Below are 14,504 nucleotides of genomic sequence, written 5' to 3'. Positions count from 1 at the left end.
GCAAGAGCTGGTCAGCATTTATAGGAAGCATTTGATCTCTGTAATAGCCCAAATATGGCTTTTTTTCTATTGATTATTGAGAAGGGTATTAATGATTTTGGACATGACACTTTTTGTTCAAATGTAAATAAAAGCTAAACATTTTTTTTCCACAATAATGCCTCGTGTACGTCGTTTTATCTTCTGGAAGACACCTGAGTCAGTTCCAATCAAGAAAAAAACTTGCTGGTTGGATAAAATTAACTTTATTTACCAGGGGTATGAATAATTTTGGGCTTTAATGTATAAATATATATATATATATATATATATATATATATATATATATATACCGTAATGTATACACATGTGTGTATGTTATGATATATATTGCATGAATCATGACTATAGTAAAATAATTATCAATATCAGTACTGTATTATGACTGTTTACATTACTTTTTTAATGAATACTGATATCATATTTGTAAAAAATTTATCTGTCCTGTAGTTGTGTCCTCTCAGTATTGTCCCCCACAAGTCTTCATTTTTTCTTCTTTCGAAGTCCTCCTGTTGCACCAAACATTTAAATTGTACAAACATTTAATGAAGTAAATGCTAATAATGTAACAAGAGAAGTATCTCACACTTATCCTTTATAAAGTAAATCTGTACAGAAGATACATCATCCAGATCAATACATTTTAATCTAAAAAAAAAAAAAAGAGTAAAGGTGTTACGACCCAGCTTTTCCCTTCTGCTAGCTGGTACTGGAGGTTCCAGTTGCCACCAGGTCATGAACTGGACCTGCACGGTGATGGACCTGAATGGCCTCCAAACCTTCCCCTATCCTGCACCTCATCTCTGGGGTCATTTTTTTTAAACTTTCCCTCCAGGTTGAGACTGTGCAGGGTTATATTGAATAATTTTTTTTTGTTTAAAAAAAAAACTACTTTTGTTAATGTCACATTTTGTATGTCCACCTTTCTATTGTCTTTCCTTCTGAAGTTCTGGGCGGCAGATATCTGACGTCAGGGTAAGGGTGACAACACCAGAATGGGGAAGGCACCAGGCTGCGAGAGAAGGAGCTTTCACAGGTATGACCTCCATCGACCGAGTGGTTTGCAAGTTATTCAGACGACCTGCCAGAGGACAACAGCTTCAACCAACTTTTAAAGTGGAAATGACATCATGATTTTGATATTATTCTTTCTTCTGGCCGTGCAAATACACAATGTGGAGTCCGGTAAGCCATTTTTCTTTACCACTTTGTCAACTTCTTTGTAACATCAAAACTGACATTTGCTATTCTTATCTTACTTTATTGATTGATTGATTGAGACTTTTATTAGTAGGTTGCACAGTGAAGTACATATTCCGTACAATTGACCACTAAATGGTAACACCCCAATAAGTTTTTCAACTTGTTTAAGTCGGGGTCCACTTAAATTGATTCATGATACGGATATATACTATCATCATAATACAGTCATCACACAAGATAATCACATTGAATTATTTACAATCCGGGGTTTGGAGGGGTTAGGTTTGGTTGTTATCATCAGTCATCAACAATTGAGAACAGAGAAATGGATATTGGAACAGTGTACCGTATTTTCCGCACTATAAGGCGCACCTAAAAACCACAATTTTTCTCAAAAGATGACAGTGCGCCTTATAACCCGGTGCGCTTTATTACGATTAATTTTCATAAAGTTTCGATCTCGCAACTTCGGTAAACAGCCGCCATCTTTTTTCCCGGTAGAACAGGAAGTGCTTCTTCTTCTACGCAAGCAACCGCCAAGGTAAGCACCCGCCCCCATAGAACAGGAAGCGCTACCGCCCGCCCCCGGAAGAAAAAGAAGCGCGCGGATATTTCGTTTCATTTCCTTTGTTTGTCTACATCTGTAAAGACCAGACTACAAAATGGCTCCTACTAAACGACACGCTTATAACGCAGAATTTAAACTTAAGGCAATAAGTCATGCCGAAGAACACGGAAATAGAGCAGCAGCAAGAGAATATAACATAAATGAATCAATGGTGCGTAGGTGGAGGAAGCAAGAAGATGACCTGCGCCAGGTAAAGAAGACAAAACAGAGCTTCCGAGGGAACAAAGCACGATGGCAACAGTTGGAGGACGAACTCGAACAGTGGGTTGTTGAGCAGAGAGCAGCAAGCAGAAGTGTCAGCACCATCACTATTCGAATGAAGGCAACAACGCTAGCAAGCGAACTTCACCTGGATGATTTTAAAGGTGGTGCTTCTTGGTGTTTTCGGTTTATGAAAAGACGCAATCTCTCCATCCGCACACGGACCACTGTTTCACAGCAACTGCCTAACGACTTTAAAGAAAAGCTGGCTACTTTCCGTGCATATTGTAAAAAGAAGATAGCGGAAAAAAAGATCCGGCCAGAGAACATTATCAACATGGACGAGGTTCCACTGACTTTTGATATTCCTGTGAACCGCACTGTTGATACAACGGGAGCACGTACGGTGAATATTCGCACCACTGGGAATGAAAAGTCGTCCTTCACTGTGGTTCTAGCTTGCCATGCTAATGGCCAGAAACTTCCTCCCATGGTCATATTCAAAAGGAAGACCTTGCCAAAAGAGACCTTTCCAGCCGGCGTCATCATAAAAGCTAACTCGAAGGGATGGATGGATGAAGAAAAGATGAGCGAGTGGTTAAGGGAAGTTTACGCGAAGCGGCCGGGTGGCTTTTTTCACGCTGCTCCGTCCATGTTGATATATGACTCTATGCGCGCCCACATCACAGATGGTGTCAAAAAACAAGTGAAGCACACAAATACAACACTCGCCGTCATTCCGGGTGGATTAACCAAAGAACTCCAACCGCTGGATATTGGTGTCAACAGGGCATTCAAATCACGACTGCGAACTGCGTGGGAAAAATGGATGACCGAAGGCGAACACACCTTCACTAAGACGGGCAGACAACGCCGGACGACATACGCCAACATCTGCCAGTGGATTGTAAATGCCTGGGCAGATATTTCTGTCACAACTGTGGTCCGAGCTTTCCGGAAGGCAGGATTCACAGAACTGCTGCACAACAACAGCGACACTGAATCCGATGATTTCGAAGAGACGGAGCCGGCCATTTTGGAAGCCACGCTAGCGCAACTTTTCAATTCGGACACCGAAGACGAAGAATTCGAAGGATTTACCGGTACGAATGAAGAATAACTTCAGAAAGTGAGCGCTATGTTTATTTTGTGTGTTGTGTGTTGTGACATTAACGTTCGAGCAACATTACCGGTATGTTGCTATTGCTCTACACCATTTTGAATTTTACTATGTTTGTGATTGCACATTTGTACATTTTGGGACAGAGTTGTTAGAACGCTGGTTTTCAATATATTATTAAAGTTTGACTGAACTATCTGACTGTTTTTTTGACATTCACTTTAGCGCAGCGTTTTTTTGACATTCACTTTAGCGCAGCGTAGGCGCGGCTTATAGTCCGGGGCGGCTTATTGGTGGACAAAATTATGAAATATGTAATTCATAGAAGGTGCGGCTAATAATCCGGTGCGCCTTATAGTGCGGAAAATACGGTAGGTCTGACTTGGTAGGATATGGACAGCAAGTAGTGGGCAGAGAGAGAGCGAGAGAGAGCGAGAGCGAGAGAGAGAGCTCAGAAGGCATAAGAAAAAGTATCTGCATTTGATTGTTTACATTTGATTATTAACAATCCGGGGAGGGTGTTAGTTTAGGGTTGTAGCTGCCTGGAGGTGAACTTTTATTTCGGTTTTGAAGGAGGATAGAGATGCCCTTTCTTTTATACCTGTTGGGAGTGCATTCCACATTGATGTGGCATAGAAAGAGAATGAGTTAAGACCTTTGTTAGATCGGAATCTGGGTTTAACGTGGTTAGTAGAGCTCCCCCTGGTGTTGTGGTTATGGCGGTCATTTACGTTAAGGAAGTAGTTTGACATGTACTTCGGTATCAGGGAGGTGTAGCGGATTTTATAGACTAGGCTCAGTGCAAGTTGTTTTACTCTGTCCTCCACTCGGAGCCAGCCCACTTTGGAGAAGTGGGTAGGGGTGAGGTGGGATCTGGGGTGGAGGTCTAGAAGTAATCTGACTAGCTTGTTCTGGGATGTTTGGAGTCTAGATTTCAAGGTTTTGGAGGTGCTAGGGTACCAGGAGGTGCATGCGTATGGTCTTACCTTTACTTATAAATGAAGTCCATGCGCCGCTCCTTCTGAACAAAAGCATCGATAACTTGTTTATAGAAGTATTCCTTATCTTGCTTCAGTTTTAAAAGTCTCTCTGTCTCGATGGAGATCACTGCCAGGGAAGAAAGTCGTCCTTGATCGGTCCTGTTCCGACTGTATGTTTTGATTCTTTTCAGTGCTGAGAATGACCGCTCCACCGATGCTGTAGTAGCTGGAACAGTGAGCACTAGCTTGAGTAACTTTGTCGCCTCAGGAACAGTTTGGATGAGGTCATTCTGGATCAAAAAGCTGAGAAGCTGTCCAGGAGATTTACATTCATCCCTCACCGTTTGTGAGCTATACAGTCCAACAAGATCCGCCTTTAGTTGCACACAGTCAAAGAATCTGGCATATTTTGACAGGCTCTGCAGTTTTGTGTCATCAAAACGTTTTGCCATTTTCCTGAATTTTGAACAATCAACCAAACCAAGGAAAGCCAGCTCACCAAAATGATAAAACCTAGCCTTCATTTGATAGCTTACGTCATCCAGAATGTTACAGAACACTCGTTTTCGTTCAAAACTAATTGACTCTATGCCTCCACTCTCTGCCAGGCCAAGTGCGCTGCATTTCTTCTCAAATCGGTCACAGGAACTTTTGAACTCCAGTCTCATGCGCTCGAGAGCTGCAATGGTGTCACGGATGCGTGCAAGACAATATTCAATGTCCATCACTTTGTTTTGCAGCACTCTACAAAGTGCATTAGTCTTATTGAAAATGTCCTCATATACCATAAGGAGAAAGCATGTAGATGCTTTTGACAGCCACTGATCGTATCCTGCTGCCATCATCAGCGTGTCATTATCCCAGCTGTCAGGATTTTCAATGATGATGCGAAATAACGAGCGCAGATCATCGTGGTGCATGCTTATTGTCTGCAGCAGCCTAGAGTTAGAGCTCCATCTTGTGGGCGCTGCTCTGGGTAAACGGCGCTTGACAACATCATCCAGCAAGTGGGTGCACTTTGTGGACTTGCTGAAAAATGAGGCTAGTCCCTCAGCTGTTTTAAAAAACATGCGACACTCGGGTATGCACTTTGCTGAATGCAATAGCACTAAGTTCAGCTTGTGTGCGTAACAGTGGGTGAACATGGCTTCGGGCACTCTTTTTTTAATTTTAGCTTGCACGATATTAAGCTCTGAGGCCATTACAGCGGCCCCATCATAGGTCTGAGCCACAAGCTTTTTAACACAGTCATACTTCTTCAACACTCCCAGGACATACTCAGCAATGGCAGGAGCGCGTCTGTCATTACCGACGTCATCAAATCCCAAAAACGCCTCCCTCACCTCACAGCCTGCTTCAGTTGTAGTCACATACCGTAATATGACAGAAATCTGAGCTTGGTTTGTGACATCTGTGGTCTCGTCCACTTCTACAGCAACAAATGGGGCTGCTCTAATCTCCTTTTTAATGTCATTTCTAATGACATCCCCAACTGCTTCGTCTAAATCATTCTGTATTCTATTTGACAAACCAGAAAATACAATGGATGTCTCCAAACGCCTAGCCAGCCTGGCATCTTTCTCAGCAATAGCATGCAAGAGTTCAACATAGTTACCACGATTGGTAGAGCCTGTACTTTCATCATTTCCACGGAACGCCAGTTGCTGTTTGGCGAGGAAGCAGGTGACATTGATGAGGTCTTTTAAAATCTCTCGGTTCTCCTTTACCTTAGCATTGTGGGTGCTGATGTTGAGTCTTCGCTGTTCATCCAAAGCCAAGTCTATCCTGGACATCCCGAATGTTTTGAGCGCGATCTGGCTTTGAATGTGAGTGGTCGTCCGCTCATGTTTGGTGAGGCTTCTCTGCAAATTCTTCAGGTCACAATATCCCATCTGAGTCCAGATATTGTCACAAGAAGAGAAAAGAAGACAGGAAAAGCAGAAAAGGCGGTTTCTTTCTGGACATCCACACAGCCAGCCTTTTCGTGTGTACCACGCCGTTTGAAAAGAACGGGTCTCTTGTCCCGATGTCTGTAGCAAACCTTTTAGCTCCGGCATTGGTCTTCCTTTAATTATTAACTCCTGCTTCGATTGAAAGTCCAGTTTAGAAAACTGTTTTATTTTAGATATGGAGTTCTGAGTGATCCAACATTCCCCCTCTTTCTCTTTTATGTGGGGGGGCTGTGGATCCTCCTCTTCTTCTTTAATGTGGGGGGGATGTGGATCCTCCTCTTCTTCTTTAATGTAGGGGGGCTGCTGGACGTCTGTTGGGTAAATAAAATAAAGAGAGAACAGAAATAGTTTTGGACTGACACTGTTAACACAATGACATTATTTGTGTTCTTTCCTTCCATCCATCCATCCATCCATCCATCCATCCATCTTCTTCCGCTTATCCGAGGTCGGGTCGCGGGGGCAGCAGCCTAAGCAGGGAAGCCTAGACTTCCCTCTCCCCAGCCACTTCGTCCAGCTCTTCCTGTGGGACCCCGAGGCGTTCCCAGGCCAGCCGGGAGACATAGTCTTCCCAACGTGTCCTGGGTCTTCCCCGCGGCCTCCTACCGGTCCGACGTGCCCTAAACACCTCCCTTGGGAGGCGTTCGGGTGGCATCCTGACCAGATGCCCGAACCACCTCATCTGGCTCCTCTCGATGTGGAGGAGCAGCGGCTTTACTTTGAGCTCCCCCCGGATGGCAGAGCTTCTCACCCTATCTCTAAGGGAGAGCCCCGCCACCCGGCGGAGGAAACTCATTTCGGCCGCTTGTACCCGTGATCTTGTCCTTTCGGTCATGACCCAATGCTCATGACCATAGGTGAGGATGGGAACGTAGATCGACCGGTAAATTGAGAGCTTTGCCTTCCGGCTCAGCTCCTTCTTCACCACAACGGATCGATACAGCGTCCGCATTACTGAAGACGCCGCACCGATCCACCTGTCGATCTCACGATCCACTTTTCCCTCACTCGTGAACAAGACTCCGAGGTACTTGAACTCCTCCACTTGGGGCAAGATCTCCTCCCCAACCCGGAGATGGCACTCCACCCTTTTCCGGGCGAGAACCATGGACTCGGACTTGGAGGTGCTGATTCTCATCCCAGTCGCTTCACACTCAGCTGCGAACCGATCCAGTGAGAGCTGAAGATCCTGGCCAGATGAAGCCATCAGGACCACATCATCTGCAAAAAGCAGAGACCTAATCCTGCAGCCACCAAACCAGATCCCCTCAACGCCTTGACTGCGCCTAGAAATTCTGTCCATAAAAGTTATGAACAGAATCGGTGACAAAGGGCAGCCTTGGCGGAGTCCAACCCTCACTGGAAACGTGTCCGACTTACTGCCGGCAATGCGGACCAAGCTCTGGCACTGAGCATACAGGGAGCGGACGGCCACAATCAGACAGTCCGATACCCCATACTCTCTGAGCACTCCCCTGAGCACTTGGAGAAGGCATTCGACCGTGTGTTCTTTCCTGTGTTGTGTTAAAAGTGTGTAGCAAAACAACCAATAAATACGCAGGAAATATCTCCTCTTGTCCCAGTCACTACAATTAATTCAAAAGTGGTACAGTGAGTACCGTATTTTCCGCACCATAAGGCGCCCTGGGTTAAAAGCCGCGCCTTCAATGAACGCCATATTTCAAAACTTTGTCCACCTATAAGCCGCCCGGTGTTGTAAGCCGCATCTAACTGCGCTAAAGGAATGTCAAAAAAACAGTCAGATAGGTCAGTCAAACTTTAATAATATATTAAAAACCAGCGTTCTAACAACTCTGTTCACTCCCAAAATGTACGCAAATGTGCAATCACAAACATACGTATATCAACATGGACAGAGCTGCGTGAAAAAAGCCACCCGGCCTCTTCGCGTAAACTTAAACTTACCTTAACCACTCGCTCATCTTTTCTTCATCCATCCCTTCGAGTTAGCTTTTATGATGACGCCGGCTGGAAAGGTCTCTTTTGGCAAGGTCTTCCTTTTGAATATCACCATGGGTGGAAGTTTCTGGCCATTAGCATGGCAAGCTAGAACCACAGTGAAGGATGACTTCTCATTCCCTGTGGTGCGAATATTTACCGTACGTGCTCCCGTTATATCCACAGTGCGGTTCACAGGAATATCAGTTGCTGTGAAATAGTAATCCGTGTGCGGATGGAGAGATTGCGTCTTTTCATGAACCGGATCCCTGACGCTTAGTAGGAGCCATTTTGTGGTCTTTACAGATGTAAACACACAAAGGAAATGAAACGTACGGTATATCCGCGCGCTTTTTCTTCTTCTACGCGGGCGGGTGGTTGCTTACAGTAGAAGAAGAAGCGCTTCCTGTTCTATGGGGGCGGGTGCTTACCTTGGCGGTTGCTTGCGTAGAAGAAGAAGCGCTTCCTGTTCTACCGGGAAAAAAGATGGCGGCTGTTTACCGAAGTTGCGAGATCGAAACTTTATGAAAATGAATCGTAATATTAATCCATATATAAAGCGCACCGGGTTAAAAGCCGCACTGTCAGCTTTTGAGTAAATTTGTGGTTTTTAGGTGCGGCTAATAGTGCGGAAAATACGGTATAAAAACAGACTTGGAAATTTGATGGGGGGCAATTCGAAATGTTTTTATAAGTACGAGGCAGCATTGATTGAGGCATTCTTAACTTTACACTCACTGATGTAAAGTGTAAATATTTTATTGGGTATACAATCTATGACACCTAAACTTTATCTCTAAACTTAACCACGATCTTGTAATGACAGTCATTACCATAAATTAAATATGGAAATTAAAAAAAAACTCCAAAATCACTTTTAAAAAAAAACATTCATGGTACGTTTTTGTCATCATGGAAAATACTTTTTTGTGGTCATTTTGTTGGCTTGGCCTAAAGGAACTTTTACAAAAAACATGTTTTACTATGTGCTGTTTTATGGAGTATCTCCATCAACAATTCCACCTTAGGAATTGGAGACCATCTACGACACGCTGAAGGAAAGTCAGTCACCTTTATGTTCTTTTAATAAATCAAGTGTTGACTACTTTGGTTATTGAAAATAAATGCTTACTTTCACTTATTGATGCATGTAGGTCAGAATCAGGAAGTGAAATTATTAGATTTGATTACAGTATAAAATGTATTTGGTGAGTGTGTGAGTTTTGTGTAAACATGTTGATGCAGGTTTACATGTTCTTGGGGAATGGAACATAGATATGTCCCGAAAGGATGCACCCATTTTTTAAAACCTTCACTAAGCTGTGCCACCAACATTGCCTCACTTAGCTCATTAAGCAAACTACCAGGGTGAGTGAGTTCTTTTAAACCATCATAGACCTTGTTGTTACTTCTGAACAGTCTAAGATCACCACAAGTGGAACTACTGTATGCGGCTTAAGTGATCATTCCATCATTTTCTGTACCCGTAAAGAACATAGAACCGAGGCCGACGGCCACAAAACAAGCAAAGGTAGAATCCTAAAGACCGAGACTAGCATTAAGACTCACTCCTGGTACTTGCAAGTACACAGGTTTTTAGGTCAATTCCTAACCTCAGAAAAGTCGATAACTTCACAGTCAAATTGGGTGACAATATTGCAACAAACAAAAAATAGATTACCGTACCTATCTTGGCTGCATCATAAAGAGGAATCTCTCCAGTGAAAAAATGACTACTAAGGTAGTCAAAGTATCATCTGACAAATTATGTTCTTACATAGTAGGATCACCCCGCTGGTGGGTAGGAATACACTTAAGACATTAACACAAGAACTCATTTAACCCCACTTTGACTACGGAGTTCATGTTTGGTACCGTGACGCCTTAAAAACCCTGAAAAACAAACTCCACACAGCCCAAAATAAAATGATTGGGCTTCTATTCAACCGTCCATCTTGGGCTCACCTTTCTGCCAATCATTTCCTTAAAGGGGAACATTATCACAATTTCAGCAGGGTTAAAACCATTAAAAATCAGTTCCCAGTGGCTTATTTTATTTTTCGAAGTTTTTTTCAAAATTTTTACCCATCACGCAATATCCCTAAAAAAAGCTTCAAAGTGCCTGATTTTAACCATCGTTATATACACCCGTCCATTTTCCTGTGACGTCACACAGTGATGCCAATACAAACAAACATGGCGTATAGAACAGCAAGCTATAGCGACATTAGCTCGGATTCAGACTCGGATTTCAGCGGCTTAAGCGATTCAACAGATTACACATGTATTGAAACGGATGGTTGTAGTGTGGAGGCAGGTAGCGAAAACGAAATTGAAGAAGAAACTGAAACTATTGAGCCATATCTGTTTGAACCGTATGGAAGCGAAACCGACGAAAACGACACGACAGCCAGCGACACGGGAGAAAGCGAGGACAAATTCGGCGATCGCCTTCTAACCAACGATTGGTATGTGTTTGTTTGGCATTAAAGGAAACTAACAACTATGAACTAGGTTTACAGCATATGAAATACATTTGGCAACAACATGCACTTTGAGAGTGCAGACAGCCCATTTCAGGCGCGCTAAGAACATATATTTTTCCACGATTTCAGCACTCAGGTTAACCATACCTAAATAGACACAAAATACTGCATTACACAAGACTACCCGAATGTACTCGAATGATTGAAAAAAATAAATGTTTTTAAGCTCAATTATTGGTAAACACAGTTTATGTATAATAATTTACGTAAAACCGCGAGTAATGAATAACGTTTTCATCAATTAATATATTCTGTAGACATACCCTTATCCGTTCTCTTTTCCTGAATGCTGATCCGTCCAGTTTTGGAGTTGATGTCAGCATCTGCTTTGAGTGTCGCAGGATATCCACACATTCTTGCCATCTCTGTCGTAGCATAGCTTTCGTCGGTAAAGTGTGCAGAACAAACGACTGACCATTTCGTCGGATTTCCCCACAGCCTCGTATTTTGAACAAATTTCGTCCAATTTCTTGCCACTTTCGCATCTTTGGGCCACTGGTGCAACTTGAATCCGTCCCTGTTCGTGTTGTTACACCCTCCGACAACACACCGACGAAAGTGAGAAAATGGCGGATTGCTTCCCGTTGTGACGTCATCGCTCCGAGAGCGAATAATAGAAAGGCGTTTAATTCGCCAAAATTCACCCATTTAGAGTTCAGAAATCGGTTAAAAAAATATATGGTCTTTTTTCTGCAACATCAAGGTATATATTGACGCTTACATAGGTCTGGTGATAATGTTCCCCTTTAACGTGGACAGGCTCTTGGTCGCCAACAGAGTACATCTTCTTGCAGTTGGTCTGGTGTAGAAGATACACCATACCACTAAAATACCCATGTACCTGTATAGATACTTCAAAATATATTGACCATTATTAACACCAGAGGTAGTTGTACAAATCCCATTCAAGCCAGATTTCACTCCAAAAAAAGGTTAAAATTTTTTTGCCTGCAATACTATCAAAATGTGGACCTCCCTATCAATAGCCATAAAGGAGTGTAAATCCCTTACTTCCTTCAAAGCCGCTTTGAAAAGACATGACAGGTTGCGGCTACTCGTAACTGGGAATAGAAAAAGCCTTTTGATTTTTTTAAAAGTTTATTTTCTTGCAGTATTTTGTACTTTAAATGCTACTTTCTACATAGTACTGTGTTCTGTGTGAGTGAACAAATATTTCAACTAGGGCTGGGCGATATACTCGATATATCGCTGGTTTGTCTCTGTGCGATATAGAAAATGACTATATCGTGATATTCGAGTATACGTTCTCACGCAATTGCTTTTAGCTGCGGGGCATTAAACTGCATGCGTTTCTCACTCTTTCCTGTCTCTCCTTCTCAGAGACTTAAAACAAGCGCACCTTCTTAAATACGTCACATACTGTCCCGTGAGCAACGTCACACGCTCCCGCGGAGCAGACAGGTAGCGACATGGTAATGTTAGCTGTGATGCTAACAGCTAACGGTGTGGTTTGAGTGGTAATACGAGAGAAAGAAGGTGCGGATCTGGTAACAAATGGAGGAATAATTAATTCCCAAGAAAAACAGCACGGGGTCCATCGTCTGGCATTTGTTTGGCTTCAAGCGGGAATATGTCTTTACATGTCAACATCTCCGTTCGGTGCCACACCAACTAAATGCCGAAGCAACTATTTCCATATCAACACCGTAGGACATATACTATTTGATATGCAGCTAATTTTTATGTGACACTTATTGATATATCTTGTGTGTCATCATGCACAAAAGTGCACTTATAGCTTGTTTTAAAATGTCTCTGACAATCTTGCACTTTCTGTTTTCAGGCATGTGATTTGACCACAATGAAAAAGACTGAAAAAATTTCCGGAGGTCTGGGGGCCTTTGTCCCCCAGCCAGGTCCAGGGCGGTGCCCTGGTGGGGGGACAAGGGGGGCGATGCCCCCCGAAGCTCCGGGTTTTTCACCAATTTAACATGCTAAAGTTAACAAAGACCCTAACCCTAACCCTAACCCTGCGATGAGGTGGCGACTTGTCCAGGGTGTACCCCGCCTTCCGCCCGATTGTAGCTGAGATAGGCTCCAGCGCCCCCCGCGACCCCAAAAAAAGGGAATAAGCGGTAGAAAATGGATGGATGGATTTTAGTGTTTAAAGACATGAAAACATCATTAATAGAACATACCTTACTTCAAGTTGTTTCATATGTTTTTGGCGTTTCGCATGTACTTCCAAAGCCTTGAAACCTCGTGATCCATAGTCAATATTATCATGACACCACGTGCACAAAACCTTTCCGGGACGATCGATTTTCCGAATAAAATCACCGAACAAAGTCATAACTTCCTTCTTCCCAACAGTATCAGTGATTTCCCTTTCCATCAAAACTTATTTTTGACATGTTTATCAATTTCTTTTACTCGTAAAGCAACCTTTCTCTCGAGAACCCACATCGTTTACATATGGAAAATGGCGGTAATAACCATTATGAATGATGACGTTATTAACGTCATCATTCATAACAGATGTCCTGATTGGTCACAAGGAACATATCGACCAATCAACTACGGCGTAATATAAACTACGTCTCGAATCTTGATTTAGGGTCGGGAAAAAAAAACGGAAAAACGGGAGATAATTTTTTTTCCCCCCGAGATTAAGGAATTCCGACTTTAGACGGAAAAATCACATGCCTGTGTTTTGGAAATGACATGAATGTTTGTGCCACTGCTTAATAACTGTTTAACAAATACAGTTTTGCTAAATTGACTTAGTTGTGATTTCCCTCTCTGCATGAAAGTTTAAAATGAGCATATATTAATGCAGTATGAAGAAGAATGTTTTAATGTAGACACATAGAATCATCATACTGCTGTGATTATATGCATCAAGTGTTCATTCAAAGCTAAGGCAAAATATCGAGATATATACCGTGCATCGCGATATGGCCTAAAAATATCGAGATATTAAAAAAAGGCCATATCGCCCAGCCCTAATTTCCACTGAAACCATCTCAGGCATTTTTGTAGCAGTGAATGTGTACCATGATGAAACTGTACCCTTTCCTATGCAAACTTCTCATAACTCCCTTCAATCAATCACACATTGTTACAAACTGAGAGGAACATCAACGTCAAAACTGTCTCGTTTTCATGAAGAATCTAAATCCCAGCATTGCATCATCCCCACAAGACAAACCATCTTCCTATTGAAGAATAGTGTTAAAAATCAAATATAAAGTTAGTAAAAATGTGAGAGTAAGAAGTAAACAAACCTGTTCTGTGTAACACAACTTCAGAGTCCATAAGTTGATGTTGTCGCTCCTTTTCCTCATACTTTACTGTCGTTCTTACCCACATTATCGCACAATCACAACACTTTACACTCACATTTGATCTCTACTTAGCGATGTGTTGATAACGTCCGCGTCTCTTTGTTGGCAGCTAACAAGCTAAGCTAACTAGCAAGCTAAGCTAGCACAAGACGCGATAAAGTGCGCTCAGACTAATGTATCCGGATACAAACAATGACTAACAATGTTTCATCTACTACACGACATATATGCGTACATGTATGCACTAAATACAAATAGAGAAACAATAATGGCCAGGGGCCACGTTTAGGCCTTGTCACGCTAAATTTCTTCCCCCTACAAAAACCTTCCCCCTTATTTACTTCCGGGATCATTTCGTCTTACGTCATTTCCTCTTACTTACGTCATTTCTTCTTACGTCATTGACAGCGATCGATAGAATCCAAATCTCCTGAAAATGGTGGTGTCACTGAATGACATTTGTGTTTATCTTTCCCAGGGGACTTATGTCAAACACCAGCAGGCTTCGAAAAATTCCAGGCGGAGTGTTAGGGCCGCTGCTGGGAACTTCTGTCTTCGTGGTAACGTG

General features: G+C 42.7%; 1 protein-coding gene across 1 annotated transcript; it reads right to left on the bottom strand.

The window, feature by feature from the left end:
• Positions 1–348: 348 nt before the first annotated feature.
• Positions 349–14,276, bottom strand: LOC133570151 (zinc finger MYM-type protein 1-like). Its single transcript, XM_061922859.2, has 3 exons — positions 13,877–14,276; positions 4,178–6,434; positions 349–1,120 (listed from the first exon to the last, which is right to left on the bottom strand). Exons 1-2 carry the CDS (start codon positions 13,959–13,961, stop codon positions 4,180–4,182), a joined length of 2,340 nt encoding a protein of 779 aa, XP_061778843.2. The 5' UTR covers positions 13,962–14,276; the 3' UTR covers positions 349–1,120; positions 4,178–4,179.
• Positions 14,277–14,504: the final 228 nt, after the last annotated feature.

The sequence above is a fragment of the Nerophis lumbriciformis genome, linkage group LG27, assembly GCF_033978685.3.
Source record: "Nerophis lumbriciformis linkage group LG27, RoL_Nlum_v2.1, whole genome shotgun sequence".
NCBI classification, from domain to species: Eukaryota; Metazoa; Chordata; class Actinopteri; order Syngnathiformes; family Syngnathidae; genus Nerophis; species Nerophis lumbriciformis.
This window is presented reverse-complemented; position numbering and strand designations above follow the sequence as displayed.

Excerpts from the sequence above, each read along its gene's own strand:
- LOC133570151 (XM_061922859.2), bottom strand. The coding sequence starts at position 13,961 with ATGTGGGTAAGAACGACAGTAAAGTATGAGGAAAAGGAGCGACAACAT. Across the intron at positions 6,435-13,876 it reads AGTTGTGTTACACAGAACAG|ACGTCCAGCAGCCCCCCTAC; the intron begins GTTTGTTTACTT and ends TTTACCCAACAG.